General features: G+C 41.6%; 1 protein-coding gene across 4 annotated transcripts in view; it reads left to right on the forward strand.

Annotated features, from left to right (window-relative positions):
* The window catches only part of TBXAS1 (thromboxane A synthase 1), a 246,495-nt gene that overhangs the window by 168,898 nt on the left and 50,974 nt on the right, over nt 1-26,623 (forward strand). For 3 of the 4 annotated variants that reach the window (XM_062492480.1, XM_062492481.1, XM_062492482.1), the window contains exon 9: nt 4,479-4,793. The exons of the other annotated variant lie outside the window; for it this stretch is intronic. In XM_062492480.1, the coding sequence (XP_062348464.1) occupies nt 4,479-4,793 (315 nt within the window). The remainder of the gene's footprint in view (nt 1-4,478; nt 4,794-26,623) is intronic. 4 annotated transcript variants of the gene reach the window in all.

A 26,623-nucleotide genomic window follows, 5' to 3' on the forward strand; every position in this document is an offset into this window, starting at 1 on the left:
GTGCTTTACAGACTACTGACCAATTACATGATTTATTTTGATTCCTTGATTCATCATTCAGATTTTTGTGTTTCTGGGCTCTTTTGAACTCAAAATGCATATCTGAACTATCAGAGTGGTACAAAATTTGAATATAATTTGCAGAAAACCCGATTGAAACCAAAACATTAAGAACTAAAATTCAAACTGATACATATTTGGTAGTTTTCCTTAAGTAATTTTTTGCTTCAGCTTGCAGAGAGGTTGAACAGCTTAATCTCTCTACCAAAAACATGACTCAAGGGTCCCCTGGATCCCCAAAGCATGGTGAATTTGCCAGAAGGTCAGCTGGCACGCCGGTCTTGGATATGAAGCAGCAACTCCCTGTTTAGGATGCAGAGAGCTGGAGACACCCCCCTCCCGCCAGGACCCTCTCCTCCTGTGAGAAAAGCCACTCTGCATCTCGTGTGTGAGCGGGGCATCTCTCTTCTTCTGACCCTGCAGGACTCAGAGGCTGTGATTTGAGCAGGGCAGGTGGGTTCTGGCAGCCTGGCCCTCCCCGGCCCCGCGCGCGGCTCTTCTTCCAGCGCGCAGCACTCCGCTGGTCACGCCTCTGCAGGGATTTCTCTGCGTGGCCAGGTGATGTTCAAGGAGACTAATGAGAGCAATGATACAGCCCAGAACACTGGTGTCAGGAAATATATTGCAAGGTGTCTATCTTGGGCAAGCTGTAAGCGAGGCTTGTCTTATTATATATTTCAAAGGGGATGTCTGTGTCACCACCAAGTTAGACATTCACCCTGTCCCACACTGTGTTTAAATTATATAAATTTTGTTCAAATTGTAGCTTTCCATTTGAATATCATTGGCTTAATGACAGGGTCTGTGTTGTACAGGGCCAAATCAAGAGTCTGTTGCACTGGCACGCCATTCTTTTGTGGCAGAAATATGTTTCTGAGGCCATTGTAACACCACTATGCAAACGTCAGAGGACAGGATAGAGGCTATTATGGGCTTCTGCTTTTTGTGAGGAAAATCAAACAAATGTCCCTGATGGAAAAAGGAAGCCAGGAGCTGGATGTGATGACCCAAGAATGTTTTTGTGCAATGGCACTCTAAATACCTGATCTGTCGTCAAATTAAAAAACAAAATGCCTTTTTAAATATTTTTTTTCCCTTCTGCTGTCAACTGAAGTGGAGAAACCCCCCCAGTGAATTTTCATGAGGTGCCTTTTCCTTGTTTCTAGCACTTAACAATCCAATTATATTTAGGTTTATGCTAGTATTTGCCTCTATTGCCATTGTTAGGTTTTGGAATCAGAGCAATTTTTCCATCCTGATGGTGCGGAAAAAAATATGTTTCATTATGACTTGTTATAACCCTGGAAATCTTTTCTCTCGCTTGGGTTGATGATGATTTTTTATGTGGTACTCTACACTGATGCCTAAAGTGAAGTGGAATGAAGCATAAGGAAGAAAAGCTTTGCTGAAATATTGCTCCTTCCACTGTGTAGAATTATGTTGGAAGAAAGCTTGCTTCTCTCTAATGTTATGCTTTTTTCCCCCTACTATTATTCAAGTTGTTTTTACAAATGAATGTTGTTTTTGCAAGGTTTGTGTATGAAGCCATTGCTCTGAGCAACCCCTGCTCACCTGTGAGCAAATTGCATGGTACAGATCAGGTATTCAGTTGTTTGTGGATAGGATGACCTTAAAAACAGATTCTGCAGCAAGACAAGATTTTAAATTCCTAACCAAATGTATTACTTGAGTAATAAAAAGAGCTCCTCAAAATGGCCACAGAGGCATTTCAGAGCACATTCCTGGGAATATTCACTTGTGCTAGTATTCATTAAGTTTGCTTTCAGCAGAAATTCTCATGAATGAAATTTTATTCAGTAGTCATTATGATTATTACTTCACTATCACAGCAATAACCCGATGCTTTGTATAAGGCCAGGACCCAATTTTGTTTAAGGCTGGAGAAACATCTTACAGGGTCTCCAGAGAGTGTATTGTCTAAATATAAGACCAGGCTTGTCTAACAGCTCATGACTGGGAACAGGAAAAACCTTTAGAGGGCAATGGGTTTGTTTGCAAGAAAATTCACATATAGAGAAGGTTGGGTGCAGAACTTTAGTAAACATTGCACCTTTCAAGCTGCAGGAGGCTACAGGGCTGCAGTTCCACTGAATAGGAATGTAATTATACATTTTATGTTATTAAGGTAGTTTAGGTGATGGTGGTTAGTCTTGCAGATAGAGACGCTGTCTCTGCAGATGCGGTTCATTATGACATTGAATTGGTTTATCCACACACTAATGAACACACTGGAACTGGATTCTCATGGGGTTTTTTGGGTTGTGTTTTGTTTGTTTTTTTTCTTTTTTTTTTTTTGCTTGGCTTTTTTTATTTTTTAGGTTTTTTAATTTTGTTTGTTTTGGTTTTTTGTTTTGTTTGGGTGTTTTTTGGGTTTTGGTTTTGGGGGGGGAAGTTGTTTGGGTTTGGTTTTGGTTGTTTTGTTCTGGTCGGTCGGCGTTTTTAATTTTAAAAATGGCCTAATACAAATATATGTACCAGGGAAATCGCTGAAGCACAGGCAATGCCAAAGAGTTGGACTCTGAATTGTGCAATACATGAACTCCCAGGACATGAATAAACTTTTCCTTCCTGGAAAAATTAAATGAGATTTTTAGCTGTTTACAGCTGAAGTCTGCATGAAGTCTTGCTTCCTCCAATCTACAGGAACATAATGGAGCAGAGGTATCCTATCGTGCTGGTGGGAATTGTGCCGAAGTCTAGGCACAAGGAAGTGTTTTCAGAGCTGCAGCTCATTTGCAGAGCACAATGCCTGTAACATTTTTTTGTGTGCCTTCACCTACTGGTGGAAAAAGTACATCTTCCATGCCTTGGAGGTGATTCAGTCTGACTGGTGAATGTGTGGAATCCTTCAGCAGACAGTGACTGGCACTGGCTGCTCTCTGGAGCATTGATTTTTGGGTGTACCAGTCTGCAAATTACTCATGGGTACAAGGTACATAATGGAAAGGTTCTCTGGAGTGGAGGGAAGGAGCTGTTAAAGAGGCACTGTGCCAATCCCTTGTGTTATTCAAACCCCAAAATAACCATTCCTCTCTGCCTGTAGATCAATCAGAACAGTTTGTTGGCAGCAGAGCTAAGCACAGGACACTGAGTATTTCTCCTGTTTTCTTGTCTCACTGCTCTCTTTTCCCATGTTGTGTGAAAAATAAATAATCTGATTAAGTAGTTTGACATTTATAATTAATTAGTTCTTCCTTACTCTTATCTTATTTGCCTGTCCTTTTCTCCAGCCCTTCTTTTTTCTACTTTATCTCCCAATCACCAGATCCAAGAAATCGTTTAAATTATTTACTTTTAACAGATAAAGACAGTTTACTGCATATTCTTTTCCTTTGAAGAGAAGTTTGGTCCCTTCTTTGTCCCTCCCTCTGCACAAGTTGTCATGTTCTGGCACTGCAGTCACTTCTAAGTCCTTGAGCTATCATGTATTCTGTTGGTATTTGAGGAATTGAAAATCAATCACACAGCCTTATGGCTTAGGTCCAGCACAATTCTATTATGCCCACTCGCAAAAGTCAATTCAAACCTTTTGGGTTATATTTCAAAGTCTAATCAAGCTTGCTGTCTGCACTGGTTTGGAGTCAGCTCACTCTTGGCCATAGGTGTGTTTATTAAAGCTTTTGTGTCAGAAACTAGTGTGAAAGAAAGCAGTTCTCACAACATTAGAATCATTCAGTGGGCATTTTGCAAAGACAAACAGGCCAAATGGGTTTTTTGGTAGGGGAATGTTCACTGTTCTAATATGGTCCTGCAAAAACGTTTTTTAAAAGTTCTTTAAAAAAAAGGCCATCTTGGTGCAAGTATTCATAACTGTACTTTCTCATAAAAAGATGTCCCAGTTTACTGAGATTAGATTTCAGCCCTGTCATGCTAAGCTGGTACAGAAAATATTGTAGATGCAACCCTGAACTTAGATGGTGAGTTCCATGCTTTGGACCATACGAACAAATGAGGACGGTGCATCCAAGCAGATGGACCAACTCCTCCGAGCATGATTTGTGCTGCCTCCATCTGGCAGGTGCACATGGGGCCTGCACGTACAGTGTCTGTGTCATTCCCCTGCTTCCCAGCAAGTGCCAAGAACTCGGCCTAAGAGTAAAAGAAGCTGTGTGCAGAGCTGGCCCTTAGCAGTCCTCTGTGAAGGAAACATACCATACCTGTTGTGGACTGGGGGCAGATTCAGTCTTACCTCACTGGGAAGAAGGCAATGACGGGCTGTGAGTTTTGGCATTTCCAGCTGATTTATAGAAGCCTCCTCATTCAGTGAAGGGCTGGTGGCTATTCTGTAGGAGCCAAGCATGCACTGCAAATAGCAATCAGCTCTTTACTTCCATCCCCACGGAAGGCACTGCTCTGTGAGCCATCCCTCACGTCCCTCGTCCCGCTGTGTTCTGCAGAGGCGTGGGGATTTTCTCCAGTGGATGCTTGACGCCTGCGACTCCGCTGACTCCCTGGCAGCCGGGTGCTTGCCTGAGCTCGGCCCATCTGCTGCTCCCAGACAGAGCCAGGCGCCTCTGGCTGGCACGGCCCCAGCTGAAAAGGCTCAGAAGACACTAACAGAGGATGAGATAGCAGGCCAAGCTTTCCTGTTCCTCATCGCTGGGTATGAGACTACCACCAGCACACTGTCCTTTGCCACCTACTTGCTGGCCACCAACCCAGAGTGCCAGGAGAAGGTGCTTCAGGAGGTGGATAAGTTCTCTGCAAAACATGTGAGTATGATGTGCTGGTCTGGGGCTTTGTGCAGGGAGCAAGGCAATGTAAACGTGTCACACAACTTTGTGTCATAGTGAATGCTTAACCTTTGAAAATTTTTTACATTATTGAAATCAATTATTGTCGGGCTCTAAAACTACATGTTTCTATTTTTTTTCCTCTTGTATAAATGCTTCTGTTGTTTTTGTGGTCAATTTTATTTACTGATCTTTGTAGGAGCATAAATAGTGTTCTTACAAATCATAAACTTCAAAGCTTTGTTTTAAATGTTCATAACTTTTTTTTTTCATCTAACAGAAGAATATATGTGTAGGCTTTAAAAAGAAAAATCCACAGTATCTAATTCCCTTATACTGTGTTCAGTTTTCTTCTCCTTCACTATCTTTATTTGCCAATGGCATTTTTGTTTTCAGGAGCTGGAGTTATTTACTTGTTTCATTCATATATGGCAGGCCTAATTGTACCCTCATGTTTGGTGAGTTCAGCTGACTTCCTTAAGGCCTGCCAAGATGTGAAGGTGCAACTTAGCTGGAGTATGGGCAGTTTACTGGGTAATGCTGGGGGCAGAGCTGCACACAGAACCCCCTATGCAGCCCCAAGGAAAATATGGTTAATCTCCTCATCAGTTCCTGAAAGCTGACAGCCTAGGAAACCAAAGAGAAATTGCTGGGAGAGCTATCCTACAGTATAGGTGTGTGATGTCATTCATATCTCTCTGTAGATGGGGATGTGAAATAGTAAACATTGCCGTGAAAGTGTGTAGAAATCTGAGGGCACTCAGTCATTAGCTGGCTGGTTCCTTAAGGATATTCCACGCAGGGAATCCATGCACATGGCCATGTTTACATGAAAAAGTCGTGTGGTCCTGTAGGCACAGATTCATCTTTCAGCACAGCTGGTAGCGTGGGGGCTGTTTGGTACACACTCTGTGCACCTCTGGAGTTTATTCTGGGGTAAAGTCTAGCTCCGTGTGTACCAAATTTCCATTAGCAATTGGTCTGGTCCAGTTCCAGTTAAAGGAGACCTTGCTGGGCACTTGGAGACTGCAGTGTGAACCAGTGCAAGAGGTTCACATGTGGGTGTGAATCTGATTCAAGCTGGAGATCTAAATGGACCCTGGCTTGTATCTGGTCTGACTGACCTGCCACTCACTATTAGTAATGTTTCAATAATAATCAAATTAAAATGCTTAATTCTTTACTCTCTTGGTTCTCTATGAATATTTTGCAAATAATTTCAGCTTTTGCATTATCTAGGAGATGTAATGAAGCTAGGGACGCCTGAGGCAGAGAAGTCATTGCAGAGAGTTGGCACTCAAAATAATTTCTGCTCTGTACAAATCTGTGTGGATGCCTCAACTCAAACTGGTGTCCTCATCCCAAACCATGCTGTCCTATGTCATATATTGATTGGAAGTACCTTTCAAAAAACTTCTCTGTACTTTATGAGTTGTCAGGTTTAGCTTTAGATGGTACATATATGGGTGTATGGCCAAGGAGAAGAGAGGGAGAGAAGGATAAGTGTTCATCTGTAGTCCCTGATAACAGGAAATTTGTAGATCTGGTCTGTGCAGCCCGATCCTTCAAAAGATTTCCTTTTATAAACAGCTCATGATTTGGCAGGGGGGTGGGAGGGGGGCAATACACTGCTCAAGGAGACTATCCCAGAATAAGGAAAAGAGGGCAGCAGTTCAGTCACCTTAGTGACTGTAATTAACTACTTTTAGCCTAGAAAATGAGATCTATGTGAATGGTTTGCAAGTTACAGGAGCAGAAGCTATTTTAGAGCTGGGTATATATAAATGCTGTGTTCAGTTGTCATGCAAGAGAGGAAGGGAGGGGACACAGAAGCTACAGGCTCGCAGTTAGTTATCAAGTCAGTTGCTAAGAAATTTGATTAGGTTACTGCTTGTATTCAGCACATCAGCTTTGCTCTTATCAAGGTGCTTTGCAATTTTTAGAGTGGAAGGGCTTTAGTGGGCCAAAACATGGGGAATGGAGCAGTCAGATTGTTTTGACATGTGGTGGAAGCCTGTTGTCATTTGCAGATGTGCAAGTATTAAACACAGTACCCTGTTCAGCCAAATTTATACTCAGGTACTTAAAACTACAGAATGCCCTCCACCATGTTCCCCTTGTGTCCTCCATCCATTTCAGTTTCCTGATGCAGCATGTTTTATTGCCCTAATCTGTGGTGGGGAGCTGCAGTCTGATTTTACAGCAGCTGCTGTGTATCATCGCAGAGATGATTGTACTTTGGTGGTGGACGAGTGATTTATATACTCATTTACTGAAGTTTATAAAGATGTGTGAGAGCCATCTGAGAAAAGGTGCTATAAATGACAGGCACAGTTCCAGCTTTTTGGCACACCAGTCAAAAACACAAAGCATGGTGACCTTGTAGTAGCCAGTAATGGTACAAGGTTGGTCTGTCTGGGCTTACAGCAGTATTTTGGTGGCTCTGGGTGTTGTACTTGAGGACACCCCTGCTTTTGCTGTAATCATCATTTGTCTGTCTTGCACGGTGGGTATGTTGGGAGAGCATAAAGAGGATGGAGAAAGCTGAGGGACTGCTGTGTTAGAGATCCCTGGACAGTTGTGGTACAGACTGCTGCAGTGCGGTGCAGAAACACAAAGCTAGGTGCTGGAAGTGTCTAGTCCCAGTGCTGGGAGTCAGATTCCCAGAGGAGAGACAGGACCATGTTATCCTGCTCTGTTGTGTCCAGCAAAGTTTGTTTCAGAGCTGTCCTGGGAGATGTCACTGCCAATCTGCACCACACAGCCTGAATGCACTGTGGAGATGGCACTTCCAGGCAAGTGTCCTCAGAAAACAGTGTCTGAGTGAGTCATGGGTTGTCATGTTTTTCTTTTTAGATCCAGGGCCATCCTCATCTGCTGGCTAAGGGACTTTTTAGGTCTTTTCTTAACTGATTGCTCAGTGTTGAGGCTTCATGGTGTCTCTTTCCCTCAAAGTGAGAAGAGGTACCTGGCCCATTTTAGAGTCTGGCAAGCAGGAGAAGCCTCTACCTCAGTTATTATAGAGGGCAGGACATTGACCCCTCACCTTTATCTGGGTCTTTAGGGTGTAGAGAAAGTGCATGCAGAGCTTTTCATCTCTGGGGAAGCAGAGCAACAAAGTACTGAGTGATTTCTTGTCACCACACACTGCATTTTCCCATACTACTTTTGAATCCCTGTGTATGCTCCATACTGTGCTGGAAAAGACAAGCATAATTCTTCTAACACACAAATAAAAATTGAAATTATAGAGACTTTGACCTGATCCTCTTCATAAATCCCTTGGAAGTGTAGTGTATGCCCTGTGAAGGGCAATCTGCTAAAAATAAGATGTACCTATTTGCTGCAAGCTTGTTGCTGGGTGTGCAGCTTGCTTTGAGACCATGAAAGCAAAATAAACAAGATGAAAAGAGAGTTAAATATGAACTAGTGGGGGCAGGACGCCTACCTACATATCTGTATAAAATAATATTACTTTCTGCAGAGACCACAGATCTGGGACAGCAGAGAAGGGTCATATCCTCAGATGAGTTAAACTGGTGCATGTCTGGTATTAGTACAGGTATGGTGATATGCATCAGCTGAGGAGCAAGCCTGGTATATACCAGTAAAGGAGGACATGGAAAAAAAAAAAAAAAGGTTGCTATTTCAAGACCAGATTATTTTTACAGCATTTGTGGCTAACCATCCCTGAACTGTTAGAGGCTATACAGTTGTGAAAGAGATGCTTTTTATCCACGTTTACCAAGTGAGAAAGAATGCACCCATGGTCTTCATCCTCTCCGTTTCAGTCAAAAATGATCCCTGTGCAGAGTTTTTAAAGAGCCCTTCATAAGATATATTTAGGAACAGTTTTTGCACGTGTGACTGATTCTTTTGTTGTAAAAACAAGTTGATTTTTGTTTGTTTGTTTGTGTGTGTGTGTGTGTGTGTGTGTGTGTGTGTGTGTGCGCTTTGCAAAGTCATAGCAAGCCTGGAGCACACGTTCATTTTGAGCAAATGTACACTTGTTTCTGAGTGCCACTGTGTGCTCTGAGCTGCTCTGTGGGTTATGTCCTAAGCCACAGAGCTTAGGGCTTGAAAAATTGCATCTTCCAAAATTGCTGGGGGCTCCCTTAATGTGCAGCCTCTCTTTTTCACCTTTATTCCCATTTTAGCATTTAAATGTCTCCTGCCCTTCCTTCTCCCTGCTCTAATCATGAATCACTCACAATTATAAATTATTTTTTGTTGTTTTACTGGACTGCATAATTTTAGACAGGAAGAGTAGTGGCACAAAACAGAGTGCAAAAACACAGGTGACTTCAAGCTAACTTCTCTTAAGAAGTTGTTTGTTACCCTGAGATAAAATGTGGTGAGTCGCTGTAGGTATGTGCTACTGATCTGTTGTAAAGGAAACACATCAGGTTAAACCAGTGAAAACTAGGTCATTTTATTGAGGGGGGGAAAGCAAGCATGCTTGGGGCAGCTAAGGAGGGCACAAGAAGCATGAGAATGATCTTCTCTGTGTCTGTGCAATAAAGAAATCCATACTTGATGGTTCAGAGAATAGAAAAGGCTGGAGCAAGAGCTCCCTGGATTCTAATCTCACCTTCAGGAATAATTTACTGCGTATTCTCAGTATCAGACAGTCAAGCCTTGCATTAACAAATGAGTAGACTTGATGCTACAACTTTGGGGGTTTTTAGCTCATACCTATACAAACCTGTGGTTACTTAAACCACCCACCACAGAAAAATGTTGCATTGAGCATTACAGAACCTGAGAGGTGTTGCTGCACTGATATGTAAGGCTTCAGGTGAGGAACAGAGAGCTCACTAATCCTTGCTAGTGATGCCTAGGAATACTTTCAGGTGCACTGACAAAGGTGAATGGGAGGACAGGAGTCGAGAGAAGTAAATAAAAGTGAATGCATGAAAGAGCAGCTATTACCATAAAACATTCATTGGAGACTGCAAGACTGTGTTTTCCATTCTATTTAAAAAAAGCTTTGTACTGCTCTTACTTATCACTGCTTGATATGACATTTAGAAACATCAGTGTGAGAGGAATGAAGAGCAGGATAAGACACAGCATGTCTCTGCTCCATCAAATTTCACATCCACAAGGTACTACTGTAACAATTCAGTGCTGGTGTCACTTACCAACATTTTCACATCTGTTTTGAGACTGTAAAGTTTAAAGAAACTTCAAAGTCCTGCCATACTCTCTCTCTATTTGAAAGGAGAGTTGGAGATTCTTCTTTGATATAAAGATAACTTCCTGTTCCTATGAATACTTGGTATTGCATAGCTTTAGGGCCCAGGAATATTTTCAATATGTTTAATTGAAAATGTTGATCAGACTGTTTCATCTGTATTCTTTAATGCCAAAATATTGCATGATGCAATTCCAAAGTCATTGCAATCCACAGATTCATTTATGAAAAAATACTGCTTAATTTTTTTAACTGCTATGTGTAGTGAGTTCTGAACAGCCCAGGCTGATCTGGACTGATGCATAAACTCCTCATTTATCATTGATGATTTTGGTGCTGTAATTCATGAGGTACAGTGGGTGTGGCAGTTGCTCATCTGGGGTTGTTGCCATCACTAAATTGAGTGGAATTGTACTAAACTTTACACTGGCTTATGATTCTGTTCTTCGCACTGAAAAGCTCCTTCACTAATACCTCTGCAGTCTAATGGAGGTGTCTTATTGAAAAGAGATTTTGCCATTTCAAAATTTTCCCTTCCCGTAAAATTTCTAGAGCAGAGCAGAGAGAGGTAGGACCATTTTTGTGGTATCTCTGTGCCTGATTGAGTGCTTTAGATTTTTAAGCAGTCTATGCAGGGAGTCTCCTTGGTAGCACGGACGGTTTTCTTTGAGCATTAGTGAAAATGAGAGGTGAAAGTCAGAGAGATGTCACTGTCAGGGAATTACTACAACAATTTGCATGAGTTTGGTGCCTTTCATGTTGTATCTCAAGGCACTGTGCTCTCAGAAGCTTGCAACTACAGAGACTAAGCTTCACTAAGGAAATATTGCTGACAGTGAAAGCTTGCATTTATCATGGGAGACTGAATTGTAAATAGTGTGCAGAAAAAAGTCTACAGAAGAGACTTGCTGTTACACATGCATCACATACACACACAAAACATACAGAACCAAGAAGCACAAACAATATTTTGTGTTGTTGCTGTTTATTCTCTTGAATGAAAAGACTCTCTTTGATTTCTCTATTTGTTTAAAAAGGTGTTGCAGAGCCTCACATCATTTATGAATGTCAGCTGCCAGCAATCAGCTTTGTTTTAAACAAATAGAGAGATGCTTTTAAACATGTAGAGACTGAGAACTGTTAGGTTATATTTCTACAGCTCTTCATGCAGTTGCTCATTTTCTGAAATCAGTTCTTTATCTTAGTCCCATGGTGCTTCTGTGCATACTGGTCAAAGGTTGCTAAGTTAGGAGAAGACAATAAGCCTTTCCTTGAATTTGTCCTCTGGTCTAAGTATCTAGAATACACTGATTTGAAATGCAGGCTTTGGACTCAAGAGACCCAAAGTCACTTCTCTTGGGCAGAGGTTATTTTGACTTCTAACTCTTCTGGAATTTCAGCCTCTTAAGCACCTTTGAGACTCAGGGCTTTGGTCTCTTTACCATCTCTGCTGTATAAAGGGAGGTATCCTGAGAAAAGTTGTGAGTCCAAGCTTGACAAGTGTTTGTCCACTTTGCCCCAGACCTGTTCCTAGGCTCAAATGCTGAGGGGAAGCACTGAGGTGGAAAAGCTTGGGCTCAGTTGTCTCACTGTGCGAGCCTGAGCAGTTATCTCTTTGCTCAGGCTGCTTTCCACCCCAGGCACCCTCCCAGCTCTAGGCAAAGAAGTTGTCCTGGAGGCCTGTCTGGAAGATCCCTGTTGCTTATTCCTGCTTTACAGAAGCTGTGCTTTGTAGGCAGCCACAGTCACCCTTTGGCTAAAGCATGAGCAGGCAGGGAGAGTGTGAGCAGCCAGGAGCCACGTGAGAGCAATTCTTCTTACTTGCTGTGTATTTGTAGTTCTTACACTGTATCTACAGATGCCTGCTCTGCAAAGGAGATAAAGACTTTCAAAGACTTTCTGGAGAGTCAGCTTATTTATGATATGAAAAGAGTTAATCAGTTGGCAAGTCAGGAATGGTTTGGCTTTGCTGTTTTGAAAAGTCTGCAGTTAGCTTATAGGAACAAATTCCACATTTGAAATCCCAGTTGTATCTTGTCATTGTACTTTTTCCTTGACTTTTCCAAGCCTTTCTTCTTTCCTAGGAAAATCCTTTTCACAGCTGAGAATAGGTGATTCTATGTGGCCTGGAGTGAGGTGCTGTTGAGATGATTAATGTACCTTTATTTCAAGGAACTTCTTGTTGTTGTTGACACTCAGAGTTCATTTACCCATTTTCACCCAAGTAAAAGAAATAAAAAGAGAAAAATAATACCATTTATTTTTCCATTTGTTTAGGCCTATCAGTCTCTTGCCCATGAAGATTAATTTGTCTTTTGCTTGCAATGTCACATGTTGCTCAGTGACTCTGCCTTATTGCTATTCTTGACTAAAACTGAGTCTCAGGTAATGTATGCTAGACAGATACTCATTTTCACCCCTGAATTTTCTTGGTATTTTTCCATCCTCATAATAATTGACCCACTATCACTGCTTCAGGGTTCATGTTAAAGAATAAATTTTTCTAGTGACATGGAACATTTAATGGTGAAGATGTTAATAATGCAGCACTTTAAATGTGATTAGACAGATTTGTTTAAAGAGGAAGTAAAGGGAAGGATGCATCTCCCATTCTTTCTATTCCTTGTCCCCTTCCTTTCCACTGTTACATTTCAGGCTTTTATGGAGAAAAGAGCATATTTGCTTTTAATTTAAGGGAAAAAAACCCACTGCTGAGCAAGAAACGGGTTACAATTTTCTTCAGGATTCATATCCCAACTGCTTCTGTATACAGTGATTAACAAGCTTCCTCCAGGGACAGAGTAAGCCAAATTAATACCAAAGCAATGTCCAATCAGTTTTTATATTCTTATCAGTGTTAACCTTCTGGCTGCAGATAGCTAACATCATTTGCAGGGTGGAACATAGTCCCAGCTAGAATTGGTAGATCAAATTTTTGCACTGGGCAGTTGAGCCCTGTAGAAGGGAGCAAGGAGATAAGCACAAACCAGAGAAAATATCACCACTGCTCCTCTCCATGACATTGGGAGGGACATGCTCTCACCAGGCTAGCCAGAGGAGTTACATATGGTAGGAAAAGAGGTGAACATGCCATGACTTCTCAGGAATGGGGACACCTTCACAGGTGTAAGTGCCTGTTCTTTGAATGGCAGCCTGCCTAGCCCTCAGGAGTTTTTCAGTGTGAAGTAGGAGTCAAGACTAGGAAGGTATTGTACTAATTTTATGTTTTTCTCATGGAAGTTAGGCACTAAAAGTTTCCATAAGTTATGTGCTGCTGTATCATAAATACTTAGCAAAGAAATAGAACAGCTAGAAATAGGTACAACCTCAAGGCAGAAAAATCAGAGAAGCTAAACCATTTGCCTCTTGAAAAGACTTACAAATGAGAGAGGGTAGCTTTGGACATCTGTGTCAGGACCCCACACTGTGTCTCAGCATTAACAGCCAATTGCATTCCTCAGGCAGGAACTTGTCTCCTGGGCAATATTAAATACTAAGCTAAAAGGAGAAGCATTTTCCAGCTTTACGTTAGTTAACATTCATTTGGGATGAGATCCCTCCATGTCCCTAGACTGACAGGCAGATTCTTCAGAGCATGAAGGTGTTGACCCAGCCCTGGCATCCTGGTCTGCTGCAGGAATCTCACTGAACTGTCTGGTTCTGAGAGTCTTTCAAGACCAAGGGGTAAAATCTTGCTTTAACAGCATTTTTCCTTGAAGGACAACAGTGACTCTTGAGATTTCTGAAAACAAGTGCCACTTTTATGATAAGAACTTTCCATGGGACCTTCTACAAGGGCCTGTAGTGACAGGACAAGTGGCAATGGCTTTAAACTGAAAGAGGGTAGGTTTAGGGGAGATTATTTACTGTGAGGGTAGAGAAGTACTGGCACAGATTTCCCAGAGGAGCTGTGGATGCCTCATCCCTGAAAGTGTTCAAGACCGTGCTGAATGGAGTTCTGAGCAGCCTGGTTGGGTGGGAGATATCCCTGCTGATGGCAGAGGGGTTGGAATTAGATCAACTTTAAGGTCCTTTCCAAGCAAAACCATTCTAAGATTCTATGGGCAAAGGAGGAGAAGTATTGGGGAACAGTTGATAAAACAAATCCTGTTTGTGCACCGGTGCTTGCATGAGAGAAAGAAGGAGGGAGAGAACGAATGACTGAAGGAAAGAAGGTCTTTCATCTGAAAGTTTCACGTGGACTCCTGAACTGCACATATTAAATGCATAAGGTGCAAAAGTTGAGCTGAGGAGAACACATGCCTAATTTATTAAGAAACAGCAAATCCCCAGCAGCAACCAAGAAGAAATTAAAATTGTATTCATCATATTCATAGTTCAAAAATGATCTTAGTTTATATGAATGTGAGGTCAAAATGGAATTTTTCCTCCAGGTATGTACATAAATTAGGAAGCATTAATAGGAAGTAACCAGTCCATTTATTTGTCAATAAGCATTCAAAGAGAAGGCTGAATGAGCTGGTGCCAGAAGGAGTGGAAACTAGTTTGCATTTCATTATTATGTAAAGCAGTTTTTTGGTAGACTGAACTTCTTGCGACCTCCTCTCCCTTTTTTTTTTTTTTTTTTTTTTTTCCTTCTTTACCACCCTGGCAGAACATATGTATTTAAATAATTTCCATTTCTAACAATATGATTGTGCTACTTTAATCAGCGTGAGATGGCTTTTGTATTGTTTGCCGTGCTTCATCTTATGCTGTTCTTTTAACATGCAAAGAAAGGAAAAAGTGGTGTTTCTGGGTGTGCCCTTGCTCTAGAAATGTACTGTTTTCCAGTGATACCAGTGAACATTTTCTTACTTAACCAGCTAGAAAGACTGGTGCAAAGGGAGTAGTCAGGAAAGCACTAGGAAACACATCCTGTCTGAAGACTGTTCCATTTCAAATGAGTTACTAGATTTTACTGTCTCAGAGAACAACTTTTCACTAGTATTCATTGAGTGGGTCAGGCTGGAAGGGACCACAGTGTGTCAGCTGGTCCAGCCTCCCTGCTCAAGCAGGGCCATCCTAGAGCACGTGGAACAGGATTGTGTCCTGATGGTTTTTGAATATCTCCAGTGAGGGAGGCTCCACACCCTCTCTGTGCAATCTGTTCAGGTACCTGGTCACCTGCCCAGTAAAAAAGTTCTTCCTCAAGTTCAGGTGGAATTTCCTGTGCATCAATTTCTGCCCGTTGCCTTTGTTTTCCTTTCGTTATTGATGTATTTTAAAAAGCCTTTCTTGTTTTCCTTGATGTTCTTGTTGAGACTTAATTCTGGCCCTCAGAATTGGATCTTGGCCTTCCTTGTTTTGATAACTTCTTTATATTTGTTCTAAGTGGCCTAACCCTGCATCTCCTGTGTATTTTCTGCTTGTGCTTGATTAATGAAAGGAGTTCTTTATTCATCCGTGCCAGTCTCTTGCCCCCTTTGCCCAATTTCTTGTTCATTCAGATGCATCACTCTTGAGCCTGGAGGAAGGGATCCTCATAACCTGTCTTCCCTGGGGGCCTGTTCCCAAGGGATTTTTCCAAGAAGATCCCTGAAGAGCCTGAAGTTAATCCTCCTGAAGTCCATGGTTGTAATCTTACCTATTGACAACTAATTTGATACTTGGTTTTCCTAAGACGGGTTATGGGACTTTTCCAAAATCAAATCCTGTAAAGCAACAAAATCCACCTGTACCTCAGTGCAACTGGTCATGTTTTGGATATGTTGGTAAGTGCTCTACAAGGGTTTCTATGCAATTAGTCTGGCCAGAAGTGGAATTTCACTGCTGCAGTAGCCACTGGGATAGCCACTTGGGGCTTCAATCAGGGGAGACTTCAAACTGTTTTAGAAACTAGAAATGCCAGTTGCTTGTCTGGACTGGAATGTCAGGCTTTTAACCAAGAATGAGTAGATAAATAGATGCTTGCATGCTTACCATCCTTAGTCAGGTCTCAGATGTAGTGAGACTGAGAACTCGATTACTTTCTCAGTCCAAGGAATTATTGTCCCTGACTATCACTGAGGCATAGCACATTAAGACATGTTGTACAAGGAATTCACTCTTTGGCCCCATTGACTCAATGTTTTCCACCTGTATGTAAACTGTGCTTCCAGAATTCAACAAAATATTCACAATATTATATATATAAAACATTCTTCTTTTACACACATCTTAAAAAATAGATTTCAGAAAAGACTCTGTTAATGAGTAGGAGGGGAAAAAAAAGATTTGGTCTTTTTTGTTTGTTTTTTAATGCTTTACATACCATCCGGTTTAAAGAAGGAATACAATAAGATGATTTTTCATCTTCTGATTCAATAGAGGTTTTGAATAAACTTTAATATCATTTTCAATAGTCCTAGCTACACTTTAAATTTAAAGGAGAAAAATCTAGAAGTGAAAAAGTTCTGAACATGGGGCTATTATCCACAACCCCTTGCTGCTGTTGTTGATCTAAATGAAAGAAAAAGAAAGAAACAAGATGTCAGAAAGTCATTGCATAGTGAACTGGAACAAAACACTTTTAAAAGCTCTTGCTTTTGGAACTTGTTTTATCAAGTTTGTATGCACTCAGGATACAATAGGAAGACAATTTTGTGCAGTCATGATTTTGGATTTAATAGCTTGATAAGTAGAGAACTTTGCAGATAATTTCATGTGCCTTTAATCTTTTGGCATTCTAGAGAGTGAAAAAACAAATCTGACTGTTTTAATATCATAGAGTGGTCATGGAGAAAAATTTCCTCAATCAGAGCAGGTTTTAAATAAATTATTATTTTTTTTCCCTTTGGTGGGGAAAAATAATGTAAGATGGATTTAAACAGAAGTGAATTTACTAAATGTCCTGCATCTTTCTCTCTTGTTAATTAGTAACAGCCAAACGCTCTTGTTCTGCAGACAGTGACTACAAAGAAAAGGATAAAGAACTTGGGAAAGATTCTAGAGCTGAAATAATTGGGCAATTTATCATTCAGGATAATTGGACTTGTACAAAGCAGCATTATTTACCATAGGTTTCCATTTTCTCTAACTTGTTGTGAAAAATACAGCTACATTGACTGAGAAATGTTCTTAGAGCTTTCTTTTTCCAATATGCATTGTGCCAGGGACATTCAGTTCAAAGTGTGGTGTTCCTCCCAGTGATTTCTTTTCCCTCAGTGATCTTCAGAGGCAGCCTTCAGCTTCTAAAACCTCAAACCAAAATTAGATTAAAGTGCCCAATATGGGGTCAGAAATGGGAGGGAAAGAGAGAGGGGTTTCCACTGGGGAATTTTCATTTAACAAATGAAAGCCTTTGCTTTGTTTCAAAGAAAAAAATTGCAAAGTGGAGGCACATCTTAATCACATCGGTAGCCAGCTGAGATGTTTATTCTAATTTCCAAAGTTATGTAAGTATAGGAATCAGGGGGTCCAAAACTCCCATCTCTCTAATGTGAAAAACACAAGCATTTAAGCACCACCAGCAGATAGCTCTGATGGTGTTTCAGCATCAGGGGAGTAGTCACAAGGGGTTACTTGAATTTCACTGCACAGTTTTCAGGCTGTATGAATGCCCTTTCACCCAAAGGTGAGTTTTCCCACTGTTTTTCAAAGGAGGAGGGCACAGCTACTATTTTGCAGTTTGTTGGATTACAGCACTCTCCCAGCTCTGTGCTGTTCTCTTCTAACTCTAGAAAAGAGCATCTTCACAACAATTTTTTCTTGTGATGGATGTTCCAGAAATGTTCAAACTCCTTGGATTTTACCACCAAAGTCTCTGACTTTGTTGACCCCATGGCTGGCTTTCTGCCAGACCCCTGGGGTGGTCCAGGGTGTCACACCCTGCTCCAACATACTTTGCTTTAAGCTGAGGGTACTTTGTGGTGCTGGCATCCCAGTGTTCGGATACATATCAACAGGCTTTAGGGGAAGGATATCAAGTTGTGGGAGAAGTTGTTATTTGGAAGTGATCTTGTTCAATGTGCCTGCTAGAAACCAGCCAGCAGAGATCCCTGCTGGGAGGAGCATTCACTGGGGAAATAAGATGATGTTTAAAAGCATTTTACTCCCTGCCTGTGATAAATTCACAAATATGCACTGCCAGGCTGTCTTAGGTGGGTGCTGAAAACATGCTTTAAGTGGCACAGCTTGACACCAGTTGCATGGGTGTTTCAGATAGTGTCACAGGTTGTGTTGTGGGAATTTCCCCCAACAGCTCATTCCTTTAAAACTTTTATATGTGTTTGATACCTTCTGGAATAAGATAGTCATGACTACGAGCAATTTCCTATGGAAACTTGAGGAGCAGTAGTAGTAGTTATCTAAAATACTGCCTGCTGCTTAAGCAAGCTCAACTTGAGGCAAAATGCACAATCTGGGTTGAAACTGGGTGTGTTGGTCCCTTGCCAAAGGAGTGTTTGAACTTCCAAGCTGAAAGGTGCACCTCTGTGGATGTGGCCATGTTGTCAGCTGAGAAAGATGCCAATGTTTGTCAGATTTTGTGCCATTTTGCAATTTGCTGGCTGTTTATACATTGCTTGCCTGTGGTGAGCTAAGCCGCTGGATGAAATTTCATGGCTTTTGGATTGTTTGACTTAGAGCCAAATATCTTTGAAGTGACCCTACTTATTTACAAGGACTGTGCACACTCTCCTTTTGCCCATCCCAGCAGGAACTGAGCAGCAGGACGTGGCTCCTGCACTCACAGCTCCATAGAGCAGCGTGGACTGTGGCAGTCCCTCGCCAAACCGTGTTTGCTCTACTGAAATGGTGCCTGGTGCTTCTTTTCTCCTTTGTTTTCCTTTCCTAATTGTTTTACTTCTTCCCTGAACACACAGCTCTGTGCAGAGTGCTACCTTGACAAAACCACTCTGCCCACAGGTGCTGTGCACAAAACCTTGCTGGTCATTTTGTAGGGCAACAGTCGCCTGCAATTTTGCACAGGGGGTGTAATCCTCCTGACCTGTCCCTCTGGATAAATATAACAAGCAGATAAGCTCCATTACAGAATCAAGTGGTTGCTTTACCTACAGGTTTCAACAATGTTTAACCCAAACAGTAACTGTCACACAACTGATTTTCTTTCTTTATGTTTGGTAACCTGGTGCCACTTTAGCACAGCAGACTTTTGACAGCGGGAGCGAAGATAATGTATCTTTTCTAAATAGTCTGGGATATTTTAGCACTTTTCATTTGCTAACATCCCCATGGTACATAAATACTAACCTCTAAAAGTACCTACAAGTCTTGTAAATTAAAGGTCCTGTTTCTTCAGGAGGCACAGACAATTTAAAAGTTTTGGCATGGGGAGTAGAGAACTCACAGAGCATTATTCGCATGTTCTGGTTAACTTATGTCCCACAAGAAATCCTTTGCAAGATCATCTGCTGCTTCCCCCATGGATTTAAGTGAAAATGCAGTGATTTTTATCAGAGATCCAAGCCACAAAAGTCAACAGTTCTAGTCGTGTGCACAAACTGAAGGATGTACATGCATCACTCTCTACAAGGACAGAAATGCAAACTCTTTTCAGAAGTGTTTTGAGTAGTCCCTACAAAGCACATCCTTCTTCACTCTGCAGTGGGGGAAAATGAGGTATTGCCTATGAATTCATTAAATGATACATTTTAAGTTTAGGAATTTGTTGTTGTGCAGTCTAATCTTTTGTACAACCAAGGACACAGGACTTCTTTGTATTAATTAATTATGCATTTAAAAACAAACAAACCAAAACCTCCCAGTTGTTTTAATTAGGTGGCATAAAATGTCTTTCCTGACTCGAAAATAAAGGATCCCAAGAAGAAGCAGCAAACCAAAATGTTTTAGTAATCTTTTTAATTGTTCTTGTTCCACTGTGTAAGTTCTGGTGTTCTAGAAATGTTGGGCAAAACCTTGTTTAGCATATAATTTTCATGAGACTGTGGAGGTTACTCCCTTTTGGTCTAATTAAACATGTAAATCCTACAAACTGTATCCAGGGTAACTGCAAAAGCCAGATTCCCCAGTTTACATTTATGCCCTCTTTCCCTGTAAAGGGAACAAGACCATCAACGTGTGTGTACACCAGCCTCATCCTTCACCTGCAGCAGGATTATCATCATTTCATTTCCACTGTTATGTTAACAAACTGAGAGCTTGCAACTGGTAAGACCTGTTTCTGCTGCCCTGGTAAGGTAGGACCTCAGGGAAACTGAGAACCAGGCTCCAGCGACACACCCCTTTGCTCTCACAAAGTCCAGTTATTTGAAGGAAAGGAGCAATACTCATCATGTTGGATAGGAGCACAAAGCAAAACCATAATTCAAAAACCGGTGAGAGAAAGAAAAAGCAAAAACCTAACACACTCCATTAAGTTTTCCTCCTGTGCTGATGGGAAGAGCATGGATGTTTTCGTCATGCTGTGTACTGAATTTGACATAAGAGTAATCCGTGCAGAATAGCAGCTTTTCTGATAGAAGATAATGATGGAGTGGAGACAATTTTTTTGATTCTTTTTTTTTTGTTCACACCACCTACTTTCATAATCTGTGTTGGACTGAAGTAGGAATCCTGATAGAGGAATGCACATAATGTGATTCAATTTTGGATCTTACCAGAGGCAAGGTTCGCCTTGTGACGTAGAGGTGCCTGTCATTTAGAAAATCTGCAAAGACTTGACCCAAGGACTTGGGAGGAGGTTGTTTTGGTTCAGAGCCTAACTGAGAGCAGGGTGTGCTTTTCCAATCAATCAAGAGACTTCTGTTGTTGGGCTGGGGGTTGCAGTTGTGCCATCAATCCCGGAGGACCAGCTGCTCTGCTGCATATTTGGGCTGGTACTGAGGGGGAGTGAGAGGCACAGTAAACACAGAGTAGCAGTAAATGACAAGAGGATATGATATGTAACATTAGCCAGGCTCACTGTTTGCTTAGGTTGTGGAATGGTCTTTTAAATCAATCTTTTGTTATCAGTGGAGCCTTAGCAGTTCACTTAAATGAGAGAACAATGCAAGGACACACAGACTTGGTGCTAAGTGAACATCCTGCTTTCTTTCCTAGCTCTGATTTTATAAGAAAAATCACAGATAGATCCAGGCCACAGCATTTGGATGTAAACTTTTTAAATGTTTGGTGACCTTTGGAACTGGCCTCTGTTTTGATCCCTATTGCTGCTGTATGGGTTCATCTCAATACCAGTCCTGTCATCCTGCATAAAAATAGCTGGGAATATGTCATGTCCTCCTACCCAAATATTTCTGGCAAAAATTTCTCATGAATTTGCCACAGTTTTGTTTCATCTTTTCTCCTAAGTTAATTATCCTTCTCCTAAATAAAGATTAGGATATCGCCTGTAAACCACAGTGATATCACCTGCTAGTGTTTTTTTTTATTATTATTAAAACTGTGTGTTCCTAAAATGATTTCTTTTTAAAAAATATATTTATTTATTTTTAGAAGTTTGACAGTGTGTGTGCCTGCTTTCAGAGGTTCTCCTGTGGGTTTTTAACATCCTTTGGGAAAATGTGCTTATTAGAATTTCATAGAGCATTCTAAAAGCAATTTTCCACCAGTGTGAAATATTACTGATCTTGTCTTACAGACCTGGTTTTGCTCAGTGTGCCCTTCAGGTTTCAAGTGTTGTAGTTGTTGCAGTTGTTTCTAAGTATTGCTTATCTTTTTGTCAATGTATTTATTCTCTGTTTCTATAGTTCTGTAAATGCACAAAGAGAAATTAGATGGGAAGTGTTGCCTCAAGTTGAGGGTTAATGTTTTGTTTTGTAGGAAAACATTGTTACCAGAACTTTTATGGAGTCAAAGCTAATAGCTGCAGTGGTTGCTTGAAACTGAGTAGAAATCTGAATACCGTCCTTTGCATTTTTAGCATTTCAGGTTAAGGAAGTGAAAGTTTTAATACCACTTAGGCTCAGACTTTGCAGAGGAATGTGGTAGCCATGAGACCCTTATTGTAAACATGCAGATATGCAAATTCTAAGCAGTGAGTGCATTGGCAAATGGTATCAAGCCCTCGTGTGCATCTTTTTGCATCCAAATGTATGTACACTTGTCTGTCCTTCAACACTGGACTATACTATGAGATGATAATTATAGACCAGGTCATTTTTGGTAGTACATTTTTTTTTAATAAAAAGCTTTTGGGAGAACAGGTTGAATTTCAGGTAGTTATCCAAAGGGTACAACTCTTCAGTAGCTCTGTACATTCTGTCTCCTGGTTCAGTTCTTCATTTCTGTCAGCAATGCAGCAATCAAACCAAGGTATGGGGGTTTAACTCTTTATTTCTGCAGGGCAAGAGGCAAACAGAGAATCAAATAAGCCTACATCACCAGCTGGAGTGAGCAGGTTTCTCCACTGTGCTAAGAGGCATTAGACTGAATGCTGGTCCAGCCAGTGAACTCTAGAGATCTTAACTGGAGTAACAGACTCCGTTGTTTGAGTCTACTGCAGGGGTCAAAGCTGTAGAAAATGGATTTACATGTGGTTACAGAGTGAGTCAGGAAGTCAAGCAGGGCTTGTAGATAGCCTGGATTCAGAGCAGGGAGAAGCAGAACCACCAAAGGAACACTCAGAACTGTTAATACACAGTTAAACCCACAGCAGTGGTAGGGCTGGACAATCACTAGTTAAAGGTAGTTAATTATTTAAGAAAAAAATTATGAAGTATGAAATATTCAAACTGCCTGTGCCTGATGCAGGCCATTGCCACAATGGCACGTGCACCTGGGTTTTAGATTCTTGCCTGTTTATTACATTTTTCTTTTGGAGTAAATGTATTTTAATATTAATGATGAGATAATATTATTTGTCAGACATTAATAATAAACCAAATACAGGCAAGAAACTTTGCTATTTACTTCCTCCAGAGAGGACTACGTTTGCTTTCTTTAAAGTGAAAATAATTTACAAGGCTTCTTAGTTCTCTGGGAAATGAATAACTTACTAAGTGGTGTGATAATTGTGCAGAGAACCTGTTAAGGTAACACAGTGTAGCTACAAAGTGACTGGGAAATTGGTGCCTTGAGTCTGAAATTAGCTGTTGCAGTTACCAGGCGTCATTCCGGATTAGCTGTGCCTGTCTCAGCTGCAGCTCCTCGGGATCCACCTCACAGGGATCCACTGTTCCCCTGGCTTAGGAGCTGGCCTGCCAGAGATGGCTCAACTTGGAAACGAAGACAAAATAAAAATCGGGCTGCGCTGAGCAGTTGAGCCCAGAGACGGGGTCTGCTGGAGAGCCGGCTCGTTGGAAACCTCAGCAGAAAATAAAACCTGCCTCCTGCAAAAGCTTGGAGATGGTGTGAGGCAGCTCACACACCCGGTGGCAATTCTCAAGTACCTGGCATTCGCCTGAACTTGCTGCTGACATCTGTACACCTGCTCGTAGCAGGCAGAAGGCAACATTTCTCTGTACCTAAAAATGGCATTTCTCACAAAAAGGAAAAAAAACCCCAGACTGTTAGTTGTGGTATCTTTGCCAAAACCCATTTACATGTTGGCTGCTTAAACACCCATCTGCAGTGCTTTGATCGCCTGACACCAGTTCACTTCCTGTCCTAAATTGCTGGAAGATCCCAGTGCATAAAACACTGGCGCCCTGTTCTTTTTTTCGAATCCGTGACCACCTTCTTCCCCAAGTCTGCTCTGTGCACTGCTGTCTCACCTTCCTGTGGCCTGCCCTTCTTGGTGCCTGTGATGGAGCTGGACTGGCTGAGACCTCAGGATCTGGCCCTGCAGACACCAAAGCTGGCACTTCCCAGCTTCTCTGCTTGCCATGCTGTTTATACTCACATTTCTGTCATCATGATCTGAAGTCCTCACCCCTAATTGGGAACCTTTTCTGGCTGTGCATGAGTAGTTCGAGTCACCTTGGGGAGCAGAGCTATGTGGAGGCACATGTTTTTGAAAGTGCACTGAGATCCTTCAGGGTATAGGTTTTATAAAATGACTGATATTATAAATCCTGACTGCCTGATGGCAGGCACTAGAGTGGAACATTTTGTCATCAGTGCTTATTATCTCAAGATTCTTAATTAGTTTCATTGATAATTTTGTCGCACTTGAATGTTTCAGATGATTAAATATTTCAGTGCTTCTTTAGTGGCAAGTCTCTCTGTTGTGTACAGCAGGACATGGTGCTGACTCCAGGCTGTCAGTGGGATCACTGCTCCTTTTTGCAGCCTCTCATGGGAGCTCCTCTCTGGGTGCTGAGGTTGGGTCTCATCATGGCCAGTTACAGAACCCTGAGGTGGGTGATTTAGGGGTACCAGAAGGGGGAACAGTGGCAATGCCTAGTTCTTTCCTCTCAGCTTAGAATGCAGTATTTTTCCTCCACTGCCTAGTTCACCATTCAGGTGTCCCAGCTGAACGCACAGGAGTCATTTGCCCTATTCCCGCAGAGAAAGATATTTCAGTTAGATGGGTTTCCCAGATTTAAAGAATTATACCTGGAGGAGGCTGCCTGCAATTTTCTTTCCATCTCCTTCACATTTCTGCTGATGGCAGCAGGTTCCCTTGTCATGGCTGTGGATCAGTGAGTCTCCCTTTTGCTTTTGCTGTACACATCCTCGACTCATGCCCACCCTCCTGGCCAGGGTGAGATGTGCTTCAGCATCTGCTGGGGGCCAGGCAGATGTTTGTGAGATGGGTGTGCACACACACAGACATACCCTCCAGCCAGGAGACCACAGGCCATGTGCTAATCCCTTGTTAGATGTGAATCCCACACTAACCATGGCTTATTTCTAAGATAAAACCTGTCCTGAATCACAAGGATTTTCAGCACAGCATGTGGAATGTCTAGTTCATATAAAAAGAAAAAACATTAAAACAAAGCACCAAGACCCTTTAAAATGACATGTCTCATAAGTATTTACTTAAGCCATAGGCCTGAATGCTGAATGTGTGCTGTAAATTGATGGTATAACTATTCTATTTGCTTCACAAGATAATTTGGCTCTTTGCCTTGAGACTTGTAAGTTGCAAGATAATGTTTTAAACCTGTACATTCATATCATTGCTTTAATCAGATTATTGATTTTTTTTTTTCTTTTTAGACCAAGTTGTAGGGTTTTTTCCAGATCCCTGTTTCTTGAATATTTCCCATAGGTGGAATGTAATTAAACTCCAATGGCATCTCCTCCTGCTGGGATTTAGGCTAGGGACAGATCTTTAGGAAGCATAAAACAAATAATGTGAAACCCTGTTAGAAGGTTTGCCAGCGAATTGGCTCTACTTCATTTGCAAGCTGATAGTTTTGAAAATCTGCCTTTTTCCTTTTATGAATTGCTTTCTAGAAATTGTTAATTAATCATTTAAGCATTGTGGAGGATGGGGGAGGCTATGAATCTTTCTTAGCTCACACTGTGCTCGTGGGCTGGGAGTTCACATGTCAAGGAGCACTTTCTAGCTTTTACTTAGAATAATTTGACAAGGAAGGCTGCACCCTGATGATGTTGAGGATGGAAGGCTCTGAGAGCAATGGCAAGTGCAATGGATGGATGCTCAAGCCCTCACCATGTCCCCTGGGAAGCTCCCCAGGCTGAGGATGTGGAGCAGCTCCTTTCCCAGCTTGGTCAGAGCTTGTTCCCCTCCATGCAGACCTGTGAGCACAGCCTTGGGCTGCTCCTGTCTACAGGGCTATTCCCATGTTGTACCTCAGCTCCCTCCAGCTGCAGAAATAAAATAAAATATGAGACCTACCTCTCAGTTCTGGGGGTATAAATATGGAATAACCTTGTCAGCTCAGGGGTTTACTGTGCTGTAACCAGGAGGAGAATCTGTCCCCAGGTAATGCTTGACTAATGGCTATTAAAGGCAAAAGTGAAGTGATAAGAGTTTAGGATCAGTGCCTAGTGAGCTAATATCTATATTGCAAAACAAACTGCGGCATAACTTGGAATGCCTTTGGTGATTTTCCTGCCTCAGGATTTAAAATGTTATCTTTGGAATCAGGAAGATGCTCCAGGGTGTATTTCTCACCTGTGTGGTATAATACTGCTTCCACTTTCTGTATGCTTTTACTTATACTTTCACTTATACACAGTGCAATGAGTATCCTCACTTCTTGGTTGGCCACATCTGCTGCTTGGATGATGGAGCAGATCTCTCATCCTGAGAGAGAGGTAGAAGAGAAGAAAGTTGTGCTGCTCTCCTCACAGGGCAGAGACTGCAGTTGCTGAGACCCAAGGTGGAAAATAAGTTGTCTTTTAGTAAACCTTTGGTAGGTGGTGGTCACAGATGCAGTACTAAGAGATTTTTTTTAATACCATTTAGGGGAAATGTAATGCAATGTAATGGCCAGGAACAGTAGTCAGTCAAAACCATTTTTAGTGGTTCATGTATTAACTCTCCTAACCTGCTTTTTTGCACCATCTTTTTTTGTCTGTAACAATTGCTTTAGCATCTGGGCATGGAATCACCTGGTACAGGTGATTACCACACTGTTGTACTGTAAACAGAGTAGAAGTCACCACAAAGTTATTGCTGCCCCTTCTTCCCTCTGTTTTCTCTCCTCACTTCCGAGCTCTGTACCTCCTTTATGCTCTCCTTTGTGTATTTGATCTCATCATGACCCTTCATCCATGAAGGTGCTGGGCTCTGATCTGCTCCCAGTTTGATGAGGATACTTTCTATGTGTCAGTCACATGTGGCATCACA

The sequence above is a fragment of the Cinclus cinclus genome, chromosome 4, assembly GCF_963662255.1.
Source record: "Cinclus cinclus chromosome 4, bCinCin1.1, whole genome shotgun sequence".
In the NCBI taxonomy this organism is placed as follows: domain Eukaryota; kingdom Metazoa; phylum Chordata; class Aves; order Passeriformes; family Cinclidae; genus Cinclus; species Cinclus cinclus.